General features: G+C 35.8%; 2 protein-coding genes across 2 annotated transcripts in view; both read left to right on the forward strand.

The window, feature by feature from the left end:
- The first annotated feature begins 386 nt into the window (after positions 1-386).
- On the forward strand, positions 387-24394 carry LOC144442639 (uncharacterized). The gene is made up of 3 exons (XM_078132019.1): positions 387-612; positions 23493-24249; positions 24384-24394. Exons 1-3 carry the CDS (start codon positions 574-576, stop codon positions 24392-24394), a joined length of 807 nt encoding a protein of 268 aa, XP_077988145.1. The 5' UTR covers positions 387-573.
- The window catches only part of LOC144442267 (uncharacterized), a 33090-nt gene continuing 31479 nt past the window's right edge, over positions 24202-25812 (forward strand). Inside the window, exon 1 of the mRNA XM_078131567.1 lies at positions 24202-25271. Coding sequence (XP_077987693.1) covers positions 24477-25271 — 795 coding nt within the window. The 5' untranslated portion in view covers positions 24202-24476. The remainder of the gene's footprint in view (positions 25272-25812) is intronic.

Genomic DNA, 25812 nt, shown 5'->3' on the forward strand with positions numbered 1-25812 from the left:
TGGACACCCAAATACAGTTCAATACCCTGCCAAGTCCATAATAGAGGGTCATGGTAGTTACAGTTATACACCCACCTGTTGAACATAATGTAAAAACATTAAAACAACACCAAAAATAATGTATTTGAGAATAAAGTAAAGATTTCATTGTGTTTACATCTAAACATCTCTACCTGACCTTTTGTAACATGTCGGTTATTCACGCAGTTACTTGGAAAAACAGTCAACATGAAGCGTGAGAATAAATGTCGATGACGTGTTGTTTTCTTTACTGAGAGTTTCCACGATAGGAAGTTCCCAGGATTGAATTCGTGGAGACGAGAGATTCAATCCAGTTGGCACAATAGTAGTAACGTAAATGATCTACCACTGCACACACCAATTGTAGCTATCAAGTCTGTATCACCGTGGTCTCCTTCTGTGGTAGTGTAATTTTAACTACTTCACGTGTGGTCAACTATACTGTTATTCAAAGTCACTACTTTGTGTTGTATTGTATTATCAGTTCAACTCTGCCGGTTGTGACTCAGTTGCTTGCAGAGTTTTATACATATGACTGTCTTCTGAGGGACTATGAAAATGCGTTATACGGCAAAACAGTGTCAAATTCATGTAAGTCAGTATATTCATCTTTGTTGTATGTCTTTGCATCTTAATGATCAAGTTCAAGTTCAAAACTTGTGTAAAACATAAATATTGTATATTTGTACCCACATTGCATCTCCTATGTACTTGCCATTGTGCAATGTATGTTTGATGTTGGGCCACAGAGTTGTAAAACTTTCTTCATAGAAGGCAATATACTGTGTTGCAAATCTTGCTGCTGTATATCAGCCATATATTGTACATGGTAGGGCATTTTCTCTCCAAAAACAGCAAATTTCACAGGCAGTATATAATTGTATTCCATTTCAGTTTGACTTTGCCATTGTCTTTATTGTATCACTGTCAGCTGTTTGATAAAACACAAAGTTGATCTACAGGAGCCTGCGATATTATTACCTGTAAACAAAATGTTTCATTTCAGTTAAACTTAGTCTACAGGGCTCCCTCTATCTATTGGCAGATTTGAAATTAAGTACTTTGTAATATAAAAATGTTTATGGAACTAGATTCTAGAATTTCCTTGGTAGATTTTTAGTAATTGCCTACAAAACACAGCTTGAATTTCATGCTTTAAAACAGGTTGATTCGTGGACACTTTATCGTTGAAGTTTTTTTTAGCAAACTGATATCCTAAATATGTTCTTGTACTTCATTCAATATATGTGTATGCACACACAGTGTGACTTCATTGAATACTATAAACCTGGGCATTTTTGCTAAAGATTTAATATCTTTTTTTTTTTTAATCCCGGAAACAAAATTAAAACTAAAATGCCATCTTCCACATAAACACAATGTACCAGTTTTGTAATTAGTAAAAATTAGTCGTTGAGAAGTAGTTGAAGACTACAAAATCACTACATTTTCTCTTAGCAACACTGTTGGGTTTACTACAGTACATGTGTGCTTACAATGAAACGGTTTATTGAATATACATACTAGACTATTCAGTGAATGTACTGAGAACAAGAGACTGTTCATTTCTCTTGATCTTCCTGTTTACATGGTTTAAGTCCAATCTGTTGGTGTATGATTCTAAGTATTTGAAGATTAAGCTTTGAATCTGATGAAAACTAGTTGACCCGAAGGACAATTTACAGAATATATCACATCCTCAGTTAACATCGAAGAATCACTTCAAATTATAGAGAAAGACAAATTAAATGGAAACCCATTAGTTCTACAACAGTTTGGTATACAAGCATTTCCTGCTGTTTAGTGTTGTTATTGTTTTGGTATTGTTTGATTGTTTTGTACACCATTAAAGGTAAAACCCCAGGGATGTCAGAGACCAACCTTGGTCAAGTTGTACGTGTGCAAGATCACGATTCAAACATAATTATTGGTTGTGAGTATTCCAAGGATTCCGCTAACATTACCATGTATGACTGGATTTTTTTATTTAGAAACAGTAAATGTGTGGGGAACATCCATTTTGTTTTTAAGCAATTTATTTGTTTGTTTGGTGTTTGAGATGGGAAGGAAGTAGGAAACACGTGTTGGTGTATCAAGTTCTACATAATGTCATGTACTATGGTTTCTGTATACTAATAAGAGAGTGCAGAATAGGACAGTCTTGTTCTGACATGTTATGATTACTACAATCATCTCCATTCATATATAGAGAAAGTCATTATTCTAGCACAGAAATCTGTGTCAGTAGTAAGCCATCACAAATTGACAGGCAGTTGTAATTGGTTAGTTCCTTTAGACAATTGCTCATTAACCGAATTCCACCTGAATCGAAAATGACATGGGGACACGATAGTGTCAGCACGTTTATATGAACACAGTTGGGGTAGAACAGATTTCTGTGATAGATAAATGACTTTCCCGATACGTGAGTGGAGATGATCGTAATAATAGCAAACGTCGCATAGGAACTAGACTAGTGATTTCAGCAGAATTTGCACTTTTCAAGATGTTTATTTTGAATGATGATTTGCATTCTTTTGATAATTCTACAACAAAAGACAGTCATGTGATGGAACTAGCTGCAAACTATAAGTCTGACTGTCATTGTGTCTTTGGTGTGGCCAAAATTTTATAATTGAAGTAACAGAGACAACAATCTAGTCAGATGTGTAGCTCTGAAATTTATTTAGGGGAGGGGGAAGGGGGGAGTTTGAATATGTAACCAAAGTCCCCCCCCCCCCCCACTTACATCCACCATTTTTTAATAAAGCTAAATAATGCAATTGTAAAATTGTACCGTTTAAGTAGTACAATTTGTCAATTGAAAAACAACAAAACTTGAAATTAAACTTCTAAACTGTCTAAACTATTGCAAACCACGACCTTTAATTATTCCATTTGTTATCATAAAAAACATCATTTCACATTTTCTTGAAAATATTGAAAGAGTGGATATCTCGGAGAATATCATTTTGACATTAAAGAGATAGGACATAGTGAATGCTGTCAACAAAAACTGAACCCTTTTTCTGCTTTTTGCAATTGACTTGAAAAAATAATGATGAGAAAGAAAAGGAAGTTGCCAAATTTCTCCTTCAAAAGTTATGGTCAAATGTATAATAAAAAAAATACATGACTAAAAGTTTTTTTTTAGATTTTCATCTTAGTAATAGTATTGTGGATTGTGAGTTTGTACACTGAACACTGCCAACAGACTCGTGTGGTTATAGTAGAACAGTTATTTTCATTTCAGTGTAGTCTTACCTAATGCAGCACTAAGATTTGAATCTCGGGAGGTAGTATCTTTCCACAGAAACAATACCCAGCTCATTCCTCACCACAGTATGACCAGGTTACTTCAAAGAAAACATTCAAAATCACTCATTTGAAAGTCAAAAACAACTTAATTGAACCTCACAATTTAGGAAGTGATCCTATAGCACTTATTACTAGTGAATAGAAATAGGAAAATAGGAGTAGATTGAAAGCTATTAGTGATTAATTGTAGGACAATCTTACACAAAGCATTGCTAGATTCTTTGTTGTACAGACGTCATTCGGTCGTTGTTCCCATTAACCTGCGCTAGCATAAAGTCAATAGTTTAATATAGAAAATTGACTTACGAGTGTACGTTCTTCAGTATGTCTTTGCAGTCTGAGATTCTGTAGATCAAAGGGAAGACAAATAAAATTTCTTGATTCTTAGTAGTTTGGTGGCTACAGCAAGTTTTCATGTGATTGATCAAGGTAGTTTGTTGACGTGTATTTTTGGTAATGGTTGACAACTCTAGTAACAAGAAGGAATCAGGTAAAAGTTCATAGAATGAGGGGAGTGGGGGATATGCTGCTAAGCACAGAATTGTGAAAAGTAGTTGGAGAATTTGACAATGGAGAAAGTACTGGTAGCCTAGATCTTTGCCAGCTATGTGTTTCTATCTGTTTTACTGCCTGCACTGAATTTACCCAAAGGACTGTATGTGGGGTAGTATGTGTTTTATGCTATGTCTCCGCATACACAAATCATGTATGCTACAAATGTACTGTATGGCACACACAAATCACGTATGCTACAAATGTACTGTATGGCACACACAAATCACGTATGCTACAAATGGACTTTATTGCGTATACAAACAGACAATGTAAGTCAGAAAACTACGCATTTAACTACTACTGCTTCTCTCACTGTTATTGTCAATGCATTTTTTCCACTTGGACAGTTGTCTATGGTTAGTTTTTACCCGTATAGTCTTCTTTGTATAACCTAGTGTGAAATCAAAAGAAATCGTGTCAATATAGACTTTACTGTAAATGCATGTAGTCGGCATGATGACTGTATTTCTCAGGTTGGGTTGAAGTTATTTGGATGTTGTTGTCTGATTCTGTGGGTTGCTATGGTTTTGGTGTCCACAGGACCGAACCATGAAACACATCGTTGTACAAACATTTGAAAAAGTTACTGTACAAGGAAAGTGGAAACATTGCAAAATTTAGGCAGTTTAATATACTCCAAATTTGTGGAGTCGTTAAATAGATGAGCATTGTTGTACAAAAAAATTGGCAAACTGAAAAGTTGCTAGATTACTAAATTTTACTGTGTAAAAACAGACAATGTTATGAACTCTACTAAATTCTCCACTTTTATAGTCACAGGAAACGGCTCTTTATAATACTTCACAAGTGGGAAACCTTACCAAACTAAGACATTTTATTATCATGGAAAAATACAATACTATTGCTGTACAAGTGGGAAACTGTATACTTTCATAGAAAACGAAAATAATATTGCACAACAATTAGGAAAACCTTGCCAAAATGTTAAATTTTAATATGAAAAATTGACAAAGTTGTGATACAGTGAATAGGAAAAACTTGCCATGATGCAAAATTTTACCCAGAAAAAAAGACAGTGCTATTGAATGACACAACAAGTGGGAAAACTTGCCAAAATACAAAATTTTACCATTGAATAAAAAACAATACGTAATAAGTTGAAGAATAAATGATAAAGTGAGCACTGATCCATAATAAATGTTGAAAGGATTTTTTTAGCCATACAATTTGTAATGTCATCTGTGTCTGCTAACACTCACTTCACTGTCAGTTTGTGATATGAATAGTGTTCTGAAGAAGTCGTTGGCTGATTTACCGAACAATGGTAAAGTTTTCTCAACAACGTCTCCAAACGCCCTTGAGGTGGTCAAATACACTGAAGGACTTACATAAATAGGTGTTTTAAGTCTGTATAACCACTTCTGACAAAATGTGTGAATTTTGCGACAAGGAAATTTAGTTGCAATGCAAAATGGTGCACCTAAGGTGGGAGTCACCCTAGTACTGACATGACAAATATTCAGAAACAATGTCTGTGTGTGAGAGTTTATGGGTGCTTTAGTTGTTGGAGACACTGTCACCTTCAACTTGTTAGTTTAACCCAGACTTTGTTAGACTTATAGTCGTGGTGAGAGTGTTACAACTATTCAGAAATGTGTGTGTGTGAGAGTTTGTGGGTACAGAGTTGTTAGAGACATTGTCACCTTCAACTTGTTAGTTTAACCCAGACTTTGTTAGACTTATAGTCGTGGTGAGAGTGTTACAACTATTCAGAAATGTGTGTGTGTGAGAGTTTGTGGGTACAGAGTTGTTAGAGACATTGTCACCTTCAACTTGTTAGTTTAACCCAGACTTTGTTAGACTTATAGTCGTGGTGAGAGTGTTACAACTATTCAGAAATGTCTGTTTGTGTGAGAGTTTGTGAGTACTGAGTTGTTGGAGACATTGTCACCTTCAACTTGTTAGTTTAACCCAGACTTTGTTAGACTTATAGTCTTGGTGAGAGTGTTACAACTATTCAGAAATGTCTGTTTGTATTTAGGAATACATTAGGAACAAAGAAGAAGAAAGCTAACACAAATAGTGCAATTGTTTTTAGAACCTTGAGCATTGTTTGTCTCAAGTGGCTGTAATGATGTCTCTATAGTAAAACTTTCATTTTATCTCCTCTGAGTTGGCAATGAAGATCCTTGGTATAAGGTGTAATGTTTACCTTCCTATGTCTATATGTGTACATACAGTAGAGTATATAACACATAGCACAACAACACCATCTGAACCAGGCCTTTTCAAACGTAGGCATGTCTTTCCATGGCTAAATCATTACATACTGAACTTGTAGTTCAAGAACACTGTCTCAACCAGGCCATTTCAAACCATAGGCATGTCTTTCCATGGCTAAATCATTACATACTGAACTTGTAGTTCAAGAACACTGTAGTTGAACAACACTATCTGAACCAGGCCATTTCAAACTGCAGGCATGTCTTTCCATGGCTCAGCTGTGGCTTTGAATTCAGATGCTTATTCCACTGGCTGTAATTGATGGCTCATTCAATTACACATACTGTATATGGTCAAACCATTAGTAAACATTGTGGTAGCTGATGTCAAAGTCATGCCGTTTATGTGAATGTATTTGTGCCACGTCTCTGGTATTTCATACTTCAGAGACTGTCTGGTGCTTCAAAACTCTTCTCACAATCTTTGAAGCCATGGATAGCCTCTACTAGTATCCATTGTGCTCAACTTAAACAACAGAAATTGAAAGTTTATAACTATATGTACAGTGGTTTTGTAAAGGGCAGTAAGCAGGTAAAGTCTAACTGAGTTCCCAAGTCAGTTTACTGGAGTTCCCCACCAAAACTGTGGTTCAATTAATGTATTGGAAACTATGCCAGTTTTACCATTTCCCCATTTCTTAGCAAAAACATTGAATAAACCTAAATAAAAACTGAATGGTCTCAATAAAATTCAACTTGAAGAGTTTCTGAAAGTTTTGACTAGATTTTACACTAGGTTAATTGTTAGCATGAAAGTTTTGACGAGATTTTACACACTGGGTTGATAAAATATGACATGGTCAATATGTAGTAAACCTGAACATGACACAGTTGAATTATTCTGACTAATTGATTTACATCCCTAATAGATGGTGGTACTGTGTACACTAACTTGATGTCCATGTGTAAACAATCGTGAAAGAGATAGAGATTATTTACTTGAAAATAGTCAATTTAATTTGTTGTGACTGGGTGGGCTTACAATGAACGACAGTGTTCTTATATGTTGTCTGTCCCACTATGGTGTATTTCCAAGGCTAATCCGTTGATGGACAAATCCCTCCTTCATCCAACCTACGTTACTTATGATTTCCATATAGAACTAAATTAGTTTAAAAGTACATTCATAGTGTTGTAGAAACGAACGCTGACAGTTTAAGGTAAAACTACTCAAGTCAAGAGATTTGGTTAATGATCTGTTTGGTACTCTTGTATTTTAAGGTCAAGAAACAACTTGTTTTATTCAGCTACGTTTGCTCAAGTTTGAACAATGTCAAGAATATTTTCAGAAATGTTGAATTAATGGGTTATAGATTTAGGAACAGTTTACATGAAAGTGTTACCATAGAGATAATAAATATAGATATGCCAATTTAGTCAAAATGCAATTTGAAAATTTATAGAACAATTTGCTGCAGTTGTCAGCTGTACATAATTTCTAACACCCAGTACTCATAGCCATGCTAAATGTGCACACTTTTCTCTTGACTCACAAAAGTGTATTTTGGACTTACAAACTAAATTTCAGCTTCTTGGGCCGAGAGGTTCATTTACACAATTTTGACATAAACTTAATTTTTTGAAAATTGATATTCATTTTAGCGAGAAAAAACTTGAATATAATGAGGTGTAGCACCTATGATGATGATGTTACCAGCATATTGTGATTTGGATCAGATTGGAGGGGTGGGGGGTAGGGGTGGGGGGTGGAGAGATGTGCACTGAACTTAAGTCTCATTTTTGACCTTGGTCAGTTCTATCAATACATAAATCAGATCATGACCTTTCTGGTGACAATACATGACCATTCTTGTCATCATGCACACATTGATAAGTGCAAGTACTTTCACTTGAAACACGATTTTTGGTAGTTCATGTAGTAACCAACTTGAGAAAACTCCCAACCAGGATTTTAGTAATGTAACTGTGAAGTGTAGATACCTACATGTATATTATAGCAAACTAAAGAAGTGCCACAGACTAAGTTGAAATATCTCTCTGAAACTACCAGGGCAATGCCTGTCACATATGCTGCAAATGGTAAGGTGTTGATGTGTTTTCTGTTCATGTATGCCAACAAGGTGCTATTTCTGTGAAAGATACTTAGCAAGTGTTTGTGTTGTTTTATCTGTGTTTTCATGGGTCTAATTTTACTGACGGAGAGTCCTATTCATTCAGTTTTCATCACTTTTTCATCGTATTTTCCCCTGTTGTAACAGTACACACCTCTGTGTAGCAGGTGGCATGTTTTTCATGTAAGAACTACCACCAGGATTTCTATGATGATTGTTTAGTTTTCGTTTCACCTTGGGGTTTTCGTCATTGTAGGATGGCACCCTTGTGGAGACTACAGTGTGGGGTAGACAAGACAGGCTAATTAGAAGATTTTCTTAAGCTGTGTAATGAGGCCTGTAATTAAGTTAAATGGTCGATGTATTGTATAGCATGGGGTAAGGCAATTTGACAATTTGATGTCAGCTCTGATCTCAGTGTGTCCAACCAAAGCAAGTGGTTAATGAGTTATAAAGAAGGGAAGAACTGGACAACACTGCTGTGATCTTATCTGAATAAAACAGTTGATAAAGACAGAAGTAAGGCAAAGATAATCTTGAATACATTTCTACTCACTGGGAGTTCTGCCAAATGAAGTGCTTAAATGAGTTACATACTGAGTTCAAATCTGAATACTGCTCACTTTTAGGTAAACAATATCATAGTTCATAAAAAAAAATCATACTGTAACCCTAGAAATTTTCACTACTACAAAATTGTGATTTTACAGTTTTCAGCTAGTTCTCAAAGACTAATTATTATTACTTGAATGAATATTTATTATTTATTACTTAATGAATATTAATTAGTTTTAATTATAATCATACACATTATGTCAACCAGTGTATCTAAATCATGAATGTGTAATCAGAAGAACTATCAATATATAAAACTTTGATCATCTAAATATTAGATCAGTAAACTTTTTCAATGTTTAATGATTATTGTTGTTGAGTTGTTGCCAAGGTGATTATACAGTTTCTGTGGTAACGTAGAATTACAGGACATGAAAATATTACGTGTGACAGAGTGTATTGAGTTGACAGTTAGGAATATAGTCATTGTTAATTTGTGAGGTGTACGTAATAGAGGGTTTCTGTCACTGCATGTTTTTCTCATTACGAGTGAAGTTTATGTAGATAGCCTTCTCACAATAGTTTAACAATGACAAACAAAAGAGTTGTAATTTGGGACTATAGTTATTGCAATAAGTACCTTGAACACATTCCAATTCTATTGAGTACTGTCGTACGACTATAGCCATTCAGGTTGGACCCTGATAAAATGTCGGACTGAGTACATCTTTTTTGTCATCGTTTATATCTGGTCAAATTCAAAGATTGTTTTGAGTTGATACACGGTGGTGAAGGTGGTGATAAATTGTTCAGGTAGGAATGAATGTATTTTACTAATCTAGATTATCAGAAAGGATTAGTCCAGAGTTTAAAAACAGTTATATGGTGATTTAGTGGAATGGTATTTCATACCTCTAGGTAGGTTGGCCTCTTATGGGATATTATTGTGTGGTTGTGTGGTATTCAGCTAACAGTTGGTGTTCAGCTAAGAGTTGTTTAAGCTGTGTTGGCCGTGGTACATTTGAAGAAAAAGGGCTTTTGTAAGATGATTTCTAACATAGTCATCACTTCTCAGTCTCTGCAAAATATTTGGTAACCTGGAATCCATGCGTATGGTGATTTTAAGTTTTAGTACAGTTAAATCCCTATCAACATACTTAGGTTCCAGGCTAAATATTTGATGAAAACTGGAGACCAACAGATCAAGAGGAACTCCGTTAATTGAAATATTTAGTAGAAATGTATGGTTTGTCATGACGTACATTTATAGACAGAATGTTAGTGTAAAGTTGACTTCTAACATAACTAACATAATGGTGTCTAGATGTATATTTAATTACCAATCTGATTAAAATCTAATATAGTAAATAACACTCAATGTTACATCTTTTTCCTTCATTGATTGTCATTTCTTTTCAGTTTTGTCATTCTGGGAGTAAAAACCTCCTTGCTACGTAGAGGCAGTGATCAAGACCAAACTTTAACATATATAGTCATAGGACAATATTCATGTAAAAAAAACAAATTAATGTAATATGCTATTAGTGAATACCTACCTGTCCATTATGTTGGATTTTCATCAGCTTGCCTATAGGTAACCTTAGTGAGGTTGCTAGGTAACTAGCTGTGATGGTATAAATGGCAAGAAGAAAGAAATTATAATATTGGGTGTACGTCTGAAATTGTGTCATCATGCTTCTGGAATCATCGGATGTGTCCAACTAAACACACAAATTTAACTATCAGCAATTCAGTATATTTCAGGATATATACCGGTATTATCAGAAGTAAATGATTACATGTATAATATCAGAAACTCCCATCACAACCATTACAAGTTTGTTATTGTCTGTCCCTGGGGGCAAATCCATCATGGATAAGTTTCACCATGTTTCATATTTCCCAGATTACCGGGAGGATGATTTTTGTTGAGCCAGGCAACATTGTGTTTCAGATTTTGTCATTTTGATTGTATTTTTGACCAGATGTTGTAAAAAAAAACCACCATGACCACCAATCAATGTGTATGTGTGTGCCACACATGTTATATCAAAGAGTTATGAAACAAGAAATTTGATATGATTTGAAAATCATGTTAGACCAAGCTTCACTTGTTGCAATTTTTGTCTTGGTTTCAGAGTTGTATGCAGTATTTTTGGTGAAACTTTAAAAATGCAGGCCTTTATGACTCATAAAATACTATACTAAAAACATTCTATTCATCAAATCTCCATAAATCTCTCATAAAATGCCATCTATTCTGTGTTGCTGTGATTCATAGCTTTGTCCATTTGTTTGATGGCTAAACCTCTATTTTGGACCTTCAGTTTAAAAAAGTCTCTACATGTCAGTGTGTGTTTACATGCATTACCTTGCAGGGACAAGGTTTTTCAGATTGTCTATGGGGATTGTAGTCTTTCAGATATATACATTCATGCCACACTATCAGCCAGCACTGAAAAGCCTGATAGGACTGAATAACATACTATTTCTTACAGTCTATGGGGACAGATACAATGAGTATATGATGACAAATTTATTATAGGACATTGACTGAAATCCTTGCAGGATATTTTGATATCAAGGGTTTAAATAGGGACCTTGTAATGTTTATTTGACTGTAGGGATTTTCTAAGATGTCACTCCTCTCCTCATGGATGAATTAATTTTCCATGGAATAGACCAGACAATCTCCATGGAATAGGCCAGACAATCTCCATGGAATAGGCCAATCAAGCTACCATAAAGTTTTTCATCAACAAACTAATTGTCTGTCTACTTTTGGATACAAAGATTTTCTTATATGCAAAGTTGTTAATGACAAAGCTCCAGGCTACACTGACCTGTACAGTTATATTGACTTAGACATCTTAACTCACTGTACAGTTATATTGACTTAGACATCTTAACTCACTGTACAGTTATATTGACTTAGACATCTTAACTCACTGTACAGTTATATTGACTTAGACATCTTAACTCACATACAGTTATATTGACTTAGACATCTTAACTCACATACAGTTATATTGACTTAGACATCTTAACTCACATACAGTTATATTGACTTAGACATCTTAACTCACTGTACAGTTATATTGACTTAGACATCTTAACTCACATACAGTTATATTGACTTAGACATCTTAATTCACTGTACAGTTATATTGACTTAGACATCTTAACTCACTGTACAGTTATATTGACTTAGACATCTTAACTCACATACAGTTATATTGACTTAGACATCTTAACTCACTCTACAGTTATATTGACTTAGACATCTTAACTCACTCTACAGTTATATTGACTTAGACATCTTAACTCACTGTACAGTTATATTGACTTAGACATCTTAATTCACTGTACAGTTATATTGACTTAGACATCTTAATTCACTGTACAGTTATATTGACTTAGACATCTTAACTCACATACAGTTATATTGACTTAGACATCTTAACTCACATACAGTTATTTTGACTTAGATATCTTAACTCACATACAGTTATTTTGACTTAGACATCTTAACTCACATACAGTTATTTTGACTTAGACATCTTAACTCACATACAGTTATTTTGACTTAGACATCTTAACTCACATACAGTTATATTGACTTAGACATCTTAACTCACTGTACAGTTATTTTGACTTAGACATCTTAATTCACTGTACAGTTATATTGACTTAGACATCTTAACTCACTGTACAGTTATATTGACATAGACATCTTAACTCACTGTACAGTTATATTGACATAGTCATCTTAACTCACTGTACAGTTATTTTGACTTAGACATCTTAACTCACTGTACAGTTATATTGACTTAGACATCGTAATTCACTGTACTGTTATATTGACGTAGACATCTTAATTCACATACAGTTATATTGACTTGGACATCTTAACTCACATACAGTTATATTGACTTAGACATCTTAACTCACATACAGTTATATTGACTTAGACATCTTAACTCACATACAGTTATATTGACTTAGACATCTTAACTCACTGTACAGTTATACTGATGTAGACATCTTAACTCACTGTACAGTTATTTTGACTTAGACATCTTAACTCACTGTACAGTTATAGACATTACAAAAACATGAGAAGTGTTTTCTTTATAGATTGCTTTTGTTTTTGAAAAAAAAAACATTTCTAAGGGCATTTCATATTTTGGCAGGTCCTAAGACAGTTTAAGGAACGTGTAGTTTTGTAATTTAGGACCACAGTAAGTTATGAAGGACATAGGACATTTGAGATATAGTGTTGGCCTGTTGGTACAATGTACTTTGATTTCAATGATAACGACACTTTGTATAAATGGCCTAGAGGTGTTAGCTTATTTTAAATGGCTTTTAAAATGCACATTTTTTGGATCCTTCAAATTGAGAATAAACTTGAGATTAACCGGGCATACCTTATTTTGTGTTTATTTTTGTGTAAAATTTCCATTTTGTAAAGACACATACATTAGTCAGTGTAACCCCAGGTTTTCCAGGTTCTCTGAAATACCAAATTTTCACTTGGAATTTATTTTCATTGTTTTCATTGGTGTGTTTTTCCACTAAAATAAAATCCCTTGAAAGTACACACACACACATACACACACACACACACACACACACACACACACACACATATATATATACACACAGACACACACACATACATACATACATACATACATACATACATACATACACACACACATACATACATACATACATACATACATACACACATACATACATACACACATACATACACACACGCACACATACACACACATACATACACACACACATACATGCACGCACACATACACACACATACGCACACACATTCATACACACACGCACACATGCACATACACACACATACACAGACACATACATACATACATACATACATACATACATACATACATACATACATACACACACATACATACATACATACATACATACATACATACATACATACATACACACATACATACATACATACACACATACATACACACACATACACACAACACACACACACACATTTTAGCCACTTTTTATTTTCCCGTCTATTATTTTCCAACAAATTCAGCAGAAATTAGTCTTTAATAAGAGAAAGTTTCCAGGTTTATAGTATACTACATTTAAAAAAAACATGTGAAGAGGCCATTTCTCTTCTTTCTGGCAACATTTAACAACAGGCATTGCAATTCCCAATATTTTCTTTCCACATCATTTTTAGAACCAACATCCAACCTTGCAGATCTCTATAGTTTAATAGAAAAAAATCAACACTTTTGAAAAGATTCTGGCAATATGATTAAAGTTTTAACAGGATAGTTAATTTTGTTGAAATCTTCTCAACTTAACAGCCCTTTTAGTTGTTAAAACAAATTCCACTAAAACGTAGAATTGTATTTGTAATAGCACTTTGCATATCTCATCTAAAAATCTATGGTGATCAGATTTCAGTAAAACTAGAATGCTTGTGTAAACACGCTGTTTTTCAGTCATACATACATGTCTGGCAATACTGACCTATTTTACAAACACCAGCAGTAGTTTTATTAAGGGTGGCAAGCAGCTAAAATCTACCTGAGTTCCCTAGGCATGTACATGTATTACCAGGGTTCACTACCAGTGTTTTCGTTAAGGGCGGTAAGCAGGTAAAATCTAGCTGAGTTCCCCAGGCATTTTACCTGGGTTCCCTACCAGTGTTTTTGTTACGAGCAGTAGGTAGGTAAAATCTAAACTGCGTTCCCCAGTCATTTACCAGGGTTCCCACCAAAGTTTTGGTAAATGGTATGGAAAGCTTTGCAGATTTTACTGGATATCCCTCCTCTGTTACCTGGGTTCCCAGATCTTAGTAAAAACACTGACCATGTCATGTGTCCTTCATAACTTACAAAAGTACACTTTCCTTAAAATATCTTAGGACCTGTCAAAAGATGAAATGTACATTGTATGTAGTTTGCTACTATGCTCACAAAATTTGACAAAACTAGAGAATAAATCGGAAGTTGAACAGGTGGATACTGAGCAGTCATACTGAATAAAAAGTGTCAATGTTGGCACTCTTCTATAACCCTGCTGTATGTAATTGTAATGATGATTACTCAAACTGTCCCTCATCATTCAAAGACAAAACATGACACTTGTACATTTCTACCTCTGTATGTCAGTTTGGCCATATTGCAATATTTTGTGTTTAACAAATGGAAACGCACAAAATTGTTTGCTAAAATGAGAAAAATAAAAGTGAGTTTGTAAGTAGTAAAAAACAGAGAGAGCTTGATGATTGAAATGTGTGCAGACACAAGTATTCTATTGTGCTTGCCAAAGAAGTCATTTCTTTTTTATTTGTATGGGTAGACGTTCTTCCATACAGGCATACAAGTTAGTTAAGAGCTTAATGCTATGCACAACCATGTGTGACCTGGTAATGTTGGCAACGTTTTTCTTTCTATGTTTGCCTTTGATTCTTGAATCACGCTAGCTTTCTCTGGGAAACAGACTTTGAATAGAAAGGTTTTCTTCTGTTGTATATCACAACTATTGTGTATTTTGTAAAGAAGAATTACGTGTGTTTTTGTATTTTTCAAAAGAGTACACTCAACAGCCTTCATCAAGTTGTTACTTAAACTTGTACAGTTGTAAAAATGTAATCTGTGAAGTCTTGATGTAAGATATGCCACTTCAGATATCATGTAGGCACACTAATTTTGCAGTTTCTGTGAACTGGCTCATTTCATTTCAAAAATGCACATTACTCCTAAATGGGGCAGTGCGAGAATCGTTTAATCAGGCCATGGGAATTGAGTGTCGGCCTCAACTTTGTGTCGAGAGCACAACAAACAATGCAGTCATGCTGTGAAATATGAAGCAGTAGTCGTGAAAGTTCAGATTGAGAGTTAGTGATGCGAGCAACGTTATACAAACCAAGTTGTATGCCATGTCTGTATGTGGTGTATTGCAGACTGCAAAGTGACTCACAACTATCCAGTAACATGAGATTAAATTCATTCTATTCTCCAGCCTGAATGGATCTTAATTGATAAGTTCAGGCTGCCTGCTCTAATATTTAATTTACCTTCCTTTTGTGCAAGCAGCAGTCAAGTGACAACTGAAAGAGTTGCCTCTTAATAGCTTTGTAGGTGAACCAGAATGAACTAAAGAACCCATGTGTGATAGCAGAGTAGAAAGGGAGACATCCAAGGTATCACCCAGTGTAGTGCCCATGTGTGATAGCAGAGTAGACAGGGAGACATCCAAGGTATCACCCAGTGTAGTGCCCATGTGTGATAGCAGAGTAGAAAGTGAGACATCCAAGGTATCACCCAGTGTAGTGCCCATGTGTGATAGCAGAGTAGAAAGGGAGACATCCATGGTATCACCCAGTGTAGTGCCCATGTGTGATAGCAGAGTAGAAAGTGAGACATCCAAGGTATCACCCAGTGTAGTGCCCATGTGTGATAGCAGAGTAGAAAGACATCCAAGGTATCACCCCATGTGTGATAGCAGAGTAGAAAGGGAGACATCCAAGGTATCACCCAGTGTAGTGCCCATGTGTGATAGCAGTAGACAGGGAGACATCCAAAGTATCACCCAGTGTAGTACCCATGTGTGATAGCAGAGTAGAAAGGGAGACATCCAAAGTATCACCCAGTGTAGTGCCCTTGTGTGATAGCAGAGTAGAAAGGGAGACATCAAAGGTATCACCCAGTGTAGTGCCCATGTGTGATAGCAGAGTAGAAAGGGAGACATCCAAGATATCACCCAGTGTAGTGCCCTTGTGTGATAGCAGAGTAGAAAGGGAGACATCCAAGGTATCACCCAGTGTAGTACCCATGTGTGATAGCAGAGTAGAAAGGGAGACATCAAAGGTATCACCCAGTGTAGTGCCCATGTGTGATAGCAGAGTAGAAAGGGAGACATCCAAGATATCACCCAGTGTAGTGCCCTTGCGTGATAGCAGAGTAGAAAGGGAGACATCAAAGGTATCACCCAGTGTAGTACCCATGTGTGATAGCAGAGTAGAAAGACATCCAAGGTATCACCCCATGTGTGATAGCAAAGTAGAAAGGGAGACATCCAAGGTATCACCCAGTGTAGTGCCCATGTGTGATAGCAGAGTAGACAGGGAGACATCCATGGTATCACCCAGTGTAGTGCCCATGTGTGATAGCAGAGTAGACAGGGAGACATGCAAGGTATCACCCAGTGTAGTGCCCATGTGTGATAGCAGAGTAGAAAGGGAGACATGCAAGGTATCACCCAGTGTAGTGCCCATGTGTGATAGCAGAGTAGAAAGGGAGACATCCAAGGTATCACCCAGTGTACTGCCCATGTGTGATAGCAGAGTAGAAAGGGAGACATCCAATGTATCACCCAGTGTAGTGCCCATGTGTGATAGCAGAGTAGACAGGGAGACATGCAAGGTATCACCCAGTGTAGTGCCCATGTGTGATAGCAGAGTAGAAAGGGAGACATCCATGGTATCACCCAGTGTAGTGCCCTTGTGTGATAGCAGAGTAGAAAGGGAGACATCCAAGATATCACCCAGTGTAGTGCCCATGTGTGATAGCAGAGTAGAAAGGGAGACATCCAAGGTATCACCCAGTGTAGTGCCCATGTGTGATAGCAGAGTAGAAAGGGAGACATCCAATGTATCACCCAGTGTAGTGCCCCCTTGCCATGCTATGTTACAGCTAGTCCTATAATATCACATAATATTACAGAATCGTCATATGTTTTCAATGAACGATCATTTATGTAAGACTTCCCATTGCTAGATAAAAGTTATGTTAGAAGTAATGTCAGATAAATTTTATAGTATGTAGACACATTTATCTGGGTAATTTAATTAGTAAATAAAGTTTATACTTGATAACTCTGAATTAATATTATGTACTTGTCAGTCTCAACTGAGTTCCTGATCATGTGATCTTCTAATGAAATCTATAAGGGTGACCCTAGTTATTTTTCTGTTTTTTATTACCCGACTGACCCAAATTTTCAGCTCTGACATCAAAATAAAAAAAAATTTATTTGTGCCCGCCAATGATATTTTGCGGAATAGTGCCCTCTCTGGCAAGAATAAGCTAGTGTCTGGACTGTCGATGTCATCTACAGTCATGGTGGCGGTGATGACACTTGTTCACGACCAGAACATTTCTTTCATGATGGAAGTTATTCAAGTAGGGTGCTGAACACATGCCCATTGTGTAGAGAAGCTGGGAAAGGGTTTATTACCAGGAATCCAATAAAAAGAAGATAGAGAGGAAGAAAAGGAGAGACAGAGAAATATAAAAATGATTTATTGCATACATGTATATGCAGTTCATGTACACACACATTGGTATTGTATACATGTATATACAGTTCATGTACACACACATTGGTATTGTATACATGTATATACAGTTCTTGTACACACACATTGTATTGTATACATGTATATGCAGTTTATGCACACACACATTGGTATTGTATACATGTATATGCAGTTCGTGCACACACCGGTATTGTGTATGTATATGCAGTTCATTTACACACTTCAGTTGGAAATGAAGCCTTACTGTCATGTCACTCTGTTGTCGATACAGAAAGTTGTACAATTTTGTATGTATAAACTTACAAAATTGTACAATTTTCTGACAATCTCATATCTCCTGACGTAAAATTGATGCAAAATGATTCTTTGTCTAAATACACAAACAAGGATTCAGTCAGGAAGTAAAGCATTTGTAGGATTAAAAGAGATAGGTAGTAGGCCAAATAAAGAAAACTATGTGATTCGGACAATGCTCAATTTCAAAATAGTGTGGGTAGGTAGGATTTTTTTTTATCATCGATGTGATCGCACTTTCCGTACGATATGCAGAAGACATTATGTGGTACGCTGTATTCCACCATCTTGTTTTGATCACATGAGGCAATGATGTCTTCAAATTTCACTATTTCGTGTGCAACTTTGCAAATTTTTTCAATTTTCAATAGTAAAAAAGTTGAGGGTTGCCAGTAAAAAAACTAGGTTGGGTTGGTTGCCAGAACCAAACAATTTTGTTTGTTTGGCCTTATAAAAACAGAGTTTATTTGATATGTGATCTTTTATCTCTCCAGGCAATTCTTTCATTATCAGACAGGCAGCCCATTGGTAGTTTCAATGTAACTGATCTTGCAGTGAAACCTGTATTTTGTAAAAAAAAAAAAATAGAAAAAGATCGTAATTTTGTAGATTACATTGATAATTGCATATTCTACATAGCAACCAGAAAGTAGAATATTGAATGACAGCAGAGTTTACTTTGATAGTGGACAAGTTTTTATCGAGGTAACCAATATAGCTGAAACTTTTTTTTTATCTTTCCTCCTTTTCTTTCTTTCTTTTTTTTTTTTTTGGTGGGGGGGGGGGGGGTATTCTTACGTCAGAAAAATATATCAAATCTCGATGCGAACAGTTCAATCATTTGTCTACTTATTATCGATGGTTCTGTGTACTCTGGTTTATATAGCCAGTGATTTTTTGCCAAGATTTGGTCACCAAGGTAACAGGAAATTGGAATGGGTGTCTAGTACAAAAAAGCTGCATAGTTTAGTACAAAATGAATGGTAAACTTTACCATTCATTTTGTACCACAATTTGGGTGAGGAACCTTGGTAAATACTTGGTGAACTCAGGTAGATTATATCTTTTGACACTTCATACTGAAACCCTGATTGTTATTTTAATATAAAAATACAGTGTACTGCAGCTGCTATAAAATGTTCTAGACTGTCAACAAAACAACACAGCCTGACTATAGTTATACTTGTAGTAACTTTTCTGAATTTGAAACATATCTAAGCTTCCCTGCCATCTGTGAGATCTAATATGGTGGTGTACATACGGAGGAACGTTTGAAATTCTGAAAAGTTCCAATTTCACCACTTTTGGTCATCTGAGCATGCAGTGACTGTTTGTAGAAGGAGAGATGTAAAATAAGTGGTTGACTAAATTGCTATGATTGAAGAAGCGAGTCTTAACTGCAACTCCATCTGCATTTCACGTTGAACTATAAACTTACAGCAGACATACACAGAAATGGAGCGTGTTCCTGCAATGTTAAAAGACACTTTAAAAGATCTCCATTGTTTGTAGAAATCACTCATCAAAAGACACTTAGTGATGTCTATTAAAAATAACTGCCTTATATATTTTCCAGTCTATTCTTTCCTCTGTTGACATTTTCACTTGTACAAGAAATCACACTTTTGCAACTTGTAATAGGGAACTTGCAATCCAGACTGAGCATGCTCAGATGCAAAGGACTGTGGGAGTATCTGTGGTTATCGCAATACCTAATCTGGAGCTACCAATAAAATAAACCTCCCACAGGGGTCAGGGTGACTATGAATTGATTATCTGTGGTTACAAAGAATGTAACAATATTGTTTACAATACTAATTTATTAGCATTTATTATCCCTTTTCTCATGATACAACATTCAACATGGCGGGTTAGCAAGTTCCCTATTGTGACTCTTTATACAATCACCATTACTATAAAATTACGTCGTTTATATGTCATTATGTCCAAAACATTTATTTGCACAGTTTGACCTCTAAAAGTAGGTTTAACATGTAATTTCTTTAGTTTTAAGTGAACCTGTGTTGTAGTTTAAAAAGTTCCAGTCTGAACGCGCTGTGTACTTGTGATATACTAAAAAGTAGTCCCAGTCCTAATGCGCTGTGTTCTCGTGATATACTAAAAACCGAGATATTTTCACTACTAGAAAATTTTGCAATTTCAGTCGTTGGCTAGTTCTCAAAGATTAATTTTTACCAATTACCAGACTGGTACATTAGGTTCATGTATAAGAAGACATTTTAGTCACTATTTATTTTTGCTTGTTTGTTTTCCCTTGAAATAATTTCCATGTTAACAGTATATCACTGTGCAAGGAAGGATTATAATAACTTCATTTTACGTTGTTTGCATACCTAGTGGTTCCACTTATAAATAAGTTTTATACATGATTTAGTTCTGAGTTGAATGACTTACCCAATTCAAGAGTATTAGATGCTATTGACACTACTTTTGATTGTATGCAAGAACCAAACAGAGTATGAGACAGCCACCATCCCCTTGGAGAAGTGATTTCCTGTATGTTATTATTATGCAAATAGAAACCCGCATGGAATACAGATATGTTATGCTAGGAAACAAAAGGTGTGATGTCCATGTACTACTAGGGTATAGTGACTTTATATGGGCAATAACTTGTAAAGAATGCCACCTTTGGCACCTGCCTTGTATTCAGCTGTTATATATATAAAACCCCACCCCATAGTCTTTTAACTTTTGTCACCTCTGACGCAAAACATTCGTAGTGTTACATTCACCCCATATCATTGCATCAGAGATCATAACCATCGTGAGGTCACACTAGCTGCACCCCGTATCATTGCATCTTGGGTCATCATCATCGTGAGGTCACACTAGCTGCTCAAAGTTAACCTACAATGCAGTTCAAATAGCGTACAAAACTTTACTTCTATTCATGTAGGGATGAATCCTATTCTACAGGTTCATAAAGTGTACAAAACTTTACTGCTATTCATGTAGGAATGAATCCTATTCTACAGGTTCATAAAGTGTACAAAACTTTACTGCTATTCATGTAGGAATAAATCCTATTCTACAGGTTCATAAAGTGTACAAAACTTTACTTCTATTCATGTAGGGATGAATCCGATTCTACAGGTTCATAAAGTGTACAAAACTTTACTTCTATTCATGTAGGAATAAATCCTATTCTACAGGTTCATAAAGTGTACAAAACTTTACTTCTATTCATGTAGGGATGAATCCTATTCTACAGGTTCATAAAGTGTACAAAACTTTACTTCTATTCATGTAGGAATAAATCCTATTCTACAGGTTCATAAAGTGTACAAAACTTTACTTCTATTCATGTAGGAATGAATCCTATTCTACAGGTTCATAAAGTGTACAAAACTTTACTTCTATTCATGTAGGGATGAATCCGATTCTACAGGTTCATAAAGTGTACAAAACTTTACTTCTATTCATGTAGGAATAAATCCTATTCTACAGGTTCATAAAGTGTACAAAACTTCACTTCTATTCATGTAGGGATGAATCCTATTCTACAGGTTCATAAAGTGTACAAAACATTACTTATATTCATGTAGGGATGAATCCTATTCTACAGGTTCATAAAGTGTACAAAAAGTTAGTGCAATAAATGTAAGAATGAAGAATTGTACGGTTTCAAATAGAGTTCAAAATTTAAATTTAATTAGTATAATTCAGGGATGAACAAATCATTTTGTGAACTGGTCGTCCCTGTACCAGTGCCTTAAAAAATCCAGTGGTCCTGCTGAAAGAATTAGTGGTCTCAGGTCCCGCTAATGTGAAACATTAAATCTTACCTATGAATCTGTATATTCAGACTACTTTTAACATAGTTATTAACAGTAAGGTACTGGTCCAACAGACCAGAAAAGGTAAAATTTGTGTGGTCCGCCCCAAAAAATTGCTAGTCCTGGACCCAGGACCTGTGGATTTGTTCACCCCTGTAATTGATCTGAGAGCAATGCCAGCTTAGACTGATAATATTTTGATACGGGAATAAACAGACTAGATAATCAAGAGTTTAGGAAATCTGAAATTTTGTAATGAAATTAGAAGAAGAAAAAATGCAGGCAGATGCCAAATAGATATATATGCCTTTGTTGTTGATGATGTTAATATATAATAGTCATGATGCAATATCTTGTTATGTTCATAATTTCAATAATTGTTAACAATATGTTTATAACTGACTGTTTGTGAGGAGGATTTGATATCTGTTGATAATTATTCTGTCAATTTAAAATATTCCAATTGAAATTATATTTTCAGTCAATCAATCAGTCAATCACTCAATCAATCAATCAATCAATCAAGCAAGCAAGCAAGCAAGTAATCAATCAATCATTTTCTTTCAAAACAATAAGGCCACAGGCCCAAAGAGCAAATAATATTGCAAATGCCTCAGTTCATAGAGGGAGGTTCCATTTTAATTTTCATTCAAAATAATAATTATAGAGTGCCTAATCTCTGCAAGCAAATTTGAACTTTTACTTGAAATGACACGCATGCAACAATAAATGTTACTATCTGATAGCATGGAGAGGAGATAATTGTTAAAGTCTTAATTTATTTGCAGAGATTAGGCACTCTATAAATCTTTCTTCTTCTTATAATTATTATTATTCAAAAGTTGTACATGCAATAATATTTCACCCTCTTGACATCCGAAAATAATTAAAATGTGAATATTGGGTATTGATTATTTTCAAGAAAGTGTTGGAAAATCTGATTTCCAAAGTTACGACTATTTCCAAAGTTACGACTCTATTTCTAGAGATACAATTCCATTTCTAGAGATACAATTCCATTTCTAGAGTTATGATGCCATTTCCAGAGTAACAATTCCATTTGCAGGGTTATGTTTCCATTTGCAGGTTTACAACTCCACTTTCAGAATTACATGTATGACTCAATTTCCAAAGTTACAACTCCACTTTCAGAGTTACAACTATGTTTTCCTTGCTGATTTTCAATGTTATATGTTTGCTCACAGTACCTGAATATAGCTCATATCATGAAATATTATAGCCTCCGTTGATATCAATTTTCTTTTCTTTATTGACCCTACAGATCCATAACAGTAAAATACAGAGTGGAGAAAATGAAGGTCGTATGAAAGAAACAGTTGGAAGCAGTACTCTGGATAACGGTGAACGGATGGTTGCACACACTCAGGAAGGTGATGACTCCACATTTTATGATTCTGCTAGAGGAGTGCCGTACGTGACATGCAACATGGGAGACCAAAGCGATAAATATAGCCAAGAGATAGAGAAACAACCAACAGGTTTAGATATGTTAAATACAGATAAAAGCTATTGTGTAGTAACAGAGAACAATAGAACAACTCACAACAGGCACCCAGGCGTGACCACGGACACTCATAAAAGAATAGGGAGGGACTCCAGGACAGTCATAAGGGTTGACACTGGTAGAGACAGGCCTACTCCAAACATAGAGGCTGCCATGTGTGTAGAGACACCAAGTCCCAAGAGAAGTGAAGTAAATTTAAGAGAGAAAGGTAGTGTAATTGATCCTCAGAAATTTTCACCCCAGTTGGGGACAACTAAACAAGCTTGGACTTGGACCAATATTGATTTGGGGAATCATTCAAGGAATAACCATAGCAACAGAGGGAAAGTAAGTGGCGATGTCAAGGAGCAAATCAGGCCAGTCAGTGCCAATGAGGATCTAATACAGGTGGAGGTAAATGAACAAAGTAAGGATTTATTGAAGCCATGCCATGATACTGGGTCCTTTGTGACGGAGACAGGTGAAAGAACACAGAAATCCGATCCTGCTAATGTGAATGGATTGTACAGTGCTGGTATAACTGAACCTTGTCCTTCGGCTGATTGGCATTCATCGTCCGGGGAGTGTGCAAAACAGACCTACAAACCACCACAGAGGTCTGGGAGGGATGGTAGTAGTCAACAGCTTTCCACTCAGCTTCACACACAGAATGCTACTAAAGCTGCCGATAACCCCAGAAGAGGGAAGAACTTATCCCCGAGGACTAACGAATCATTATCTAGTCGTCTACGCAAAAAGAGTATGCTACTAGCTTACGATGAAGGACAGCTTCAAATTGCCGATGATACAACGTATAGGTCTTTGGATATCGAAACTGACTTTGATTTGATCACACAGTTAAGCGACCCTGTTGAAGAATATGTGTCCGAATTACAAACCAGTGTGTTGAAATCACCTGAACAAAATAACAACATGTCCATTAAGGGAAGTGCAACCTCAACTCCCAAACCTCAAAAGACTAAAAAATACTCCCCACCAAGCACCGGTGGGAGTAGTGGAAGCTCAAAACGAAATTCGATCACTTCTATACCAATCAGGAAAACTTCTGGTGTTTCCGTAGCGTCCTTGGACTTGGAAGGAAAAGAACAAAAAGGAAACTGGCCAAAGGATAAATTACAGAAGCTCAAAAAACACATCTCAGAAGGGATCCTCGGATCAACCAAGCATAAAGAAGGGAGAAAATCGTCTACTGACATTCATTCCTTCCGAGACCAATCGTTTTTTGGCGACGATGCCAGCTCAACCGTACATAGACATACGGGTATTGATAAAGTAGCAAGAAAAGACTCAGGGGCTGATGTGTCTGCCAAAGTTGAAGACACTGACAGAACGCAAACAGGTACTCCAAAATTAGAACGCAGACCAAGTAGACGCCAACGAAAACTTGCCATTTCGCCAGTCGAAAATGAAAGAATATTTACTCAGTTTCATAAAGAAAGGACTAACAGTTGGAGTGGTAGTGATGATAGCGGCATTCATAACAACCAGTCAAGATCAAGTACAGATGTCTCTATTACAGAAGATGACGTTACAAAGGTAAGAAGATCAACTTAGAGTAATCAAAATTACTGTTTACTTCTAAGAGAACTGTGATTAAAATACTGTAAAGTTTAACAAATAAAATTTGCCAAGGTTTCTTTTTAAAACTGAATCTGAATAGCATCTCACTATTTGATACAAATAGACCAGAAAATAGTACAGCAAAGTAGTTGAGTGACTAAGGGTTGTAAGTACATGTATATAAGCCAAGTCTAACTATTACTGAGTTCTTTGGTATATAGGCTCCACTCAACAACTACAGTGTAATGGTTGTCTAGAAGTGACTAGATTTCCACCATGTTATTAATGCTATGCAACCAAGGTAAGAACAGTGAAGGGTGAAATAAGATGATGTCTGAAATGTCAAATTAAGCCAAGTCTGTGTCTAAATAGTGGTTGTAAGTAAATGGTGCTGCCGTATATCTGAGTTTTTTGTCTTTCCATCAGAGAGTCTGACCCTTTTTAAACCTGTAGTTGAATGGAGCAAAAAACTTGAAATCATGTCTCTGTCTGTCTGGATCTATCACCTACTTGATCA

This window comes from Glandiceps talaboti, chromosome 11, assembly GCF_964340395.1.
Source record: "Glandiceps talaboti chromosome 11, keGlaTala1.1, whole genome shotgun sequence".
NCBI lineage: Eukaryota > Metazoa > Hemichordata > Enteropneusta > Spengelidae > Glandiceps > Glandiceps talaboti.

Excerpts from the sequence above, each read along its gene's own strand:
- LOC144442639 (XM_078132019.1), top strand. The coding sequence starts at position 574 with ATGAAAATGCGTTATACGGCAAAACAGTGTCAAATTCAT. Across the intron at positions 613-23,492 it reads CAAAACAGTGTCAAATTCAT|ATCCATAACAGTAAAATACA; the intron begins GTAAGTCAGTAT and ends TTGACCCTACAG.